The sequence below is a fragment of the Manihot esculenta genome, chromosome 12 (assembly GCF_001659605.2).
Source record: "Manihot esculenta cultivar AM560-2 chromosome 12, M.esculenta_v8, whole genome shotgun sequence".
Taxonomy (NCBI): Eukaryota; Viridiplantae; Streptophyta; class Magnoliopsida; order Malpighiales; family Euphorbiaceae; genus Manihot; species Manihot esculenta.
In genome coordinates, this window is record NC_035172.2 from 34,716,899 (window position 1) to 34,721,660 (window position 4,762).

At 34.3% G+C, this 4,762-nt stretch overlaps 2 protein-coding genes across 2 annotated transcripts; one reads left to right on the top strand and one right to left on the bottom strand.

Annotated features, from left to right (window-relative positions):
* The first annotated feature begins 264 nt into the window (after window positions 1-264).
* On the top strand, window positions 265-798 carry LOC110627654 (cytochrome P450 71AU50). The gene has a single exon (XM_021773999.1). The coding sequence runs from the start codon at window positions 265-267 to the stop codon at window positions 796-798; it is 534 nt and encodes a 177-aa protein (XP_021629691.1).
* A 1,050-nt stretch (window positions 799-1,848) lies between these two features.
* Window positions 1,849-4,762, bottom strand: LOC110628024 (coniferyl alcohol acyltransferase). The gene is made up of 2 exons (XM_021774463.2): window positions 4,252-4,762; window positions 1,849-2,856 (listed from the first exon to the last, which is right to left on the bottom strand). Exons 1-2 carry the CDS (start codon window positions 4,669-4,671, stop codon window positions 1,903-1,905), a joined length of 1,374 nt encoding a protein of 457 aa, XP_021630155.1. The 5' UTR covers window positions 4,672-4,762; the 3' UTR covers window positions 1,849-1,902.

Sequence of the window (4,762 nt, forward strand, 5' to 3'; positions counted from 1 at the left end):
CGGCACTGTTACCGCTCACAGCCCGTGACCTTCCTCTGGGCCCAGCCACTGTGAGCAGCTCTTAACATCCCTTCACCCTCACGGGTTCCAGGCAGGATTTGTCCCCTTGGGTTCTCGTCAAACGCATCCTTCCCCAAGTGGATTTGGCCCAAATTTCCCTTGGGAAATTAGGTCGCCTCCCCCACTGCTCGAACCCTTGACCTGACCTCCCACTTTAAGGGAATAGAGTGGGCATTATCTGAACTCATAAAACACCCTGGAGCAATGAAGAAAGTCCAGAAAGAGTTGGAAGAGAAAGTTGGGATGGAAAGAATGGTGGAGGAATCAGACTTAGAGAGCTTGGAATACTTAGAGATGGTTATAAAGGAAACTTTCAGACTCCATCCAGTGGCTCCATTACTACTCCCTCATGAAGCAACGGAAGACGCTATTATTGATGGTTTTCTCATACCCAAAAAGTCGCATGTTATTATAAATGCATGGGCAATTGGAAGAGATCCAAAAGCTTGGACTGATGCAGAGAAGTTCTGGCCAGAGAGGTTCATGGGGAGCAAATTAGACATTAGAGGAAGGGACTTTCAGCTTCTCCCATTCGGCTCAGGCCGGAGGGGCTGCCCTGGAATTCAACTGGGGATGACTGTGGTTCGACTGGTGGTGGCGCAGCTGGTGCATTGCTTCAAATGGGAGCTCCCAAATGAAATGGTGCCAAGTGATTTGGATATGACAGAGGAGTTCAGTCTAGTGACTTCAAGGGCCAACCATCTCCACGCCATTCCTACTTATCGTCTTCACATCTGAACTTATGCATTGTGTATTTGTGTATCCTGAGATCGATATTGGATTATATGCCCTTTGCCTTTGGTTGCTCTTTCAATTTAACTCTAACATATAATCTCAAATTATCAAGTGATGAAAGTTTCTGTTACAAGCCTTTTATAACGTTAGAAACTTAACACGTGTTGTTTTTTGTTTATAATAAGTTTTCTGTCCAAATTTGAGTGGATCTTAGAATTGTTTATGGGCTCGAACATACTTGGGTTATATTCTGAAAGCATTGGGCCTATGCGAGTCTTCTTTTAATGATATTCTCCTTAGCTTTGGAAAATCAAAAAAATCCTTAAACAATGTACATTACACAAAAGAATAATCGACTATATTAATGTTTTTTAATTGAATAATATTAAATCATTTTGTTAAATTTAATTTTGATAATAAATTAACTCATTATTATAGTATACGAAATTGATATATTATTTACCAAATGAAAAAATCATTTGTGAGAATTTTTTTTTTATTAATAAATATAAAGGGGGTTGGTCCAATTCTTATCTTTCGGGCATTGACAACGTAAAAAACAGGGCAAGATGGGAACAGCTCAACAACCCTAATTAAGCCCTAACAATGACAATATTATAGGACACACTAAGCTACATTCAATTATTAGCAAGAATGACTCATAACATTCACCTAATAATAATTTTTTTATATGCTTTCAAGTACATCATGTTTTTTTCTAATATCATAAATTTAAGAAAATATTTTTTTCAGTGATAAGTATAAACACAGTTAAAAAATATTAATATAAAAAATATAATTTTAAAATAAATCGAATTATAGAAAAAAAAAACAAAAAAATTCTCGAGGTGTGGCTTTCCTTGCAAGAGGGCAACCCCGGCCCTCCCAACATTTCAATACCAACCTTTATATATGGTTGAAGCGTGCAGGTAGCTGTCGGGCCCACATGGACTCGCTGGTTAAACTAAAAAAAAAAAAACTAAAATTTTTGTCTTTTGTCACTGTAATAGCGTAATTGATAATGTCCTGTTTGATTAAACGGATAATACCAACTTCGATAATGATATATGCATTAATAAATGGTTTCTTAAACACGACAACGATAACCTAGTTGATGTAATCATCACAATTCAAGGGCTTAAAAAAATGAGCAGCCTCAGTCTCCAAGAACTCAAGTTGCTCTCCAAATAGGTGCATGTACAAAACCCAGTCACCGTTCTCCTCCGGACTTGGCATCGGCATTACATATCCGGTTGTGCCTCCCCATGGAAAATGATAAGATCCAAAAACCGGCGAACCCCATCCAAAATCCACCTTCGAAACTGGAAATCTTTGCCCTGACGAGATCACAAACGCTGGTCCATCATCTCTACTGCTAGTATATATTTTAGAAACTGCAGATTCTGGCCTGTGAGCCTCTACCCAATCAATCAGCCCCCAGAAATGCTCCTTTGTCGCAGTTTTTTCCAAGCAATTATGGACTGTGTTTGCCACCCAACTCATCGGATTTTCAACAAGTTCTTCAACTCGTTTGCTTACATATGGGAGTGAAAGCACATTTCCAAAATATGTAGCCGTTGGTATTGCCTTCCCAGCAGTTGTTTTATCACTTAACCTACACCTTCCATCCACAACAATCCCCATTTTTGATATCTTTGTGCTATTTTTGATAGCACACTTGGCGATTAATTGCCACAAGAATGCACCAAAAGACTCAAGCTTGGTCCTCTTGTACCCATTTGAGCTGGCAAGCGATTGTAGTCGAGTAAGCTCGTGGGCTTTAACGTAATAAATGCGACTTACAAGATGATCGTCTGGTTGATCTTTGGGAGGTGAAAATGAGGAGATGGGTATGAAGAGTTCGTCTAGAAAAGGGTCCAAGCAACCAGCAGAACGTCTAGGGTTTAGCAAAGATCGTCTGAAGGATGGAACGATTGATAGTGGCTTTGATTGAGCTGCCTCTGCCCATGATACGAGAAACATGTTGGTCGAGTATGCATCTGCTATGCGGTGGTCGAATGTGCATGCCACTACAACGCCACCGCATTTCAGTTCTGTTGCCTGAAAATTTGTTTCATTTTAGTATATGAACTGAGATTTCAGTGCAAGAAAGATCATTATAATAGAAAATTAAGTTTTTTTTTCAATTAGAAAAAGATAGTTTGGTTGATTAGTCACGCAAAAACTAAAAGTGATGGTATGAATTTTTTAGATTATTGCGTTTCTTACGGTAAACGCGTTAATATATAATTATAATTCTATCTTCTTTTGAATGCACTAGCCCTGAGATGATTAAAAAAAATAACATTTTTGAAATTTTTTATTAAAAATATAAATAAATATTATATTCTTGAATATTACTCATTTTCCATAATAAAAATAAGAAAAAAATTATGATACTGATTAAATAATTTTTTCTTTGAAAATATCAACCCATCTAGATAGATATAGATTTTTTAATTGGTCAATGTTAATCTCTTTTTCTTTCACATCAATTTGCACTCTAGATAATGATAAATTCACAAGCAAAGTACTTTATTTATATGACTTGATCAATTGTTTTTATTTAAATATTTTTTAAAGTGAAATATAAACCGATCATTATATTTTATTAATATTTATAAGATTATTTATGTATAATAATTCAAAAAAATTACACTTTTATATAAATGAAACAAAAAAAATGGCTTCTCTATCATATTTATTAATAAAAAACATTCTACTAGCAATATTTTTATGAATATATATATAAAATTTACTATTTAATTTATATAATATAAAAAAATTCACTAATTGACTCCATAATTTTGAAAAATATATGTTCTAAAAAATCTAGACCGTTAATTTTATATTAAGTGTTTTATTATTTAGTCCCTATAATTTGAAAAAAATTTATTAATTAATCTCTTAATTTTATAAAAAATTGACTAATTAATCCTTCTATATTAAGGATATTTTAAATTTTTTTATAATATTTAACGATTAAAATAAACAGAACTAATTAGTAGACTTTTTAAAATATCAAACACGTTTTAATATATTTTTCAAAATTAAATAATCAATTAGTGAATTTTTTTATCATACTAACTAATTAGAAAGTTTTTCTGTATATAATTATAAGATATAGTTTAAATTCAAAATTAACTCAAATTAATTCCGGATATAATTATGACTAATTTTCTTTTCTAAACCGAAGGCAACGAGGATATGTTTTCAAGTCCTTATATTATTGAAATATTTTCTAAATAACCATCAATTTGAAATAATAAAAAGTTTTCTTTGGATCCCACAGTTACTTTATTAAAAAAAATTAGTAAAACTATTATTTATGCTAATTAGTATACTTTTTACTAATTTAGGTGACACATTTTTATATAAATATATTTAATTTAATAATTATTAAATTTATTTTCAATATTAGATGAAAAAAAAAAAAAACAGTTAAAGGTAACAGACCTGGACAGAAAGCACACCATCCTTCTTCTTAGGCACGAGTTTACCTTCAACGCTTTCATCAGGGTTATACAAGTTGAGCTCTTTAAGCTCAATATCAGCATAAGCCTCAAAAAAGTCCACGCCACGGTTGTTGCAAAGCAGCTCAGGCTCTCCCAAAGGGTTAGCCACAACCTGACCAGCAAACGCATAGTAGGACACCAGAATCTGAGCCATGGCCTTCTTCAGAACCCCAACCATGGACCCAAAACTCACCGTTTGATTCCTTAACTTGTAACAAACGAAAACACCAACATCAAGTGGAGGAAGGAGCAAGTCCAGGTTGGAGAGTGGAAGCCAGTGTTCTTGCAGCGGCAGCACTGCGGCCACCACCTCCTTCCTGACCACCGTCACTTTGAAATCGGCGTCTCCTCCAGAACCCATATTGAAATCAATGGTTTTGATGATTATATTAGCGATTTGAGAGAGGTGGTTGCTGTCAATTTATAGGCGAGCTGATTTTTTTTACGTGCTT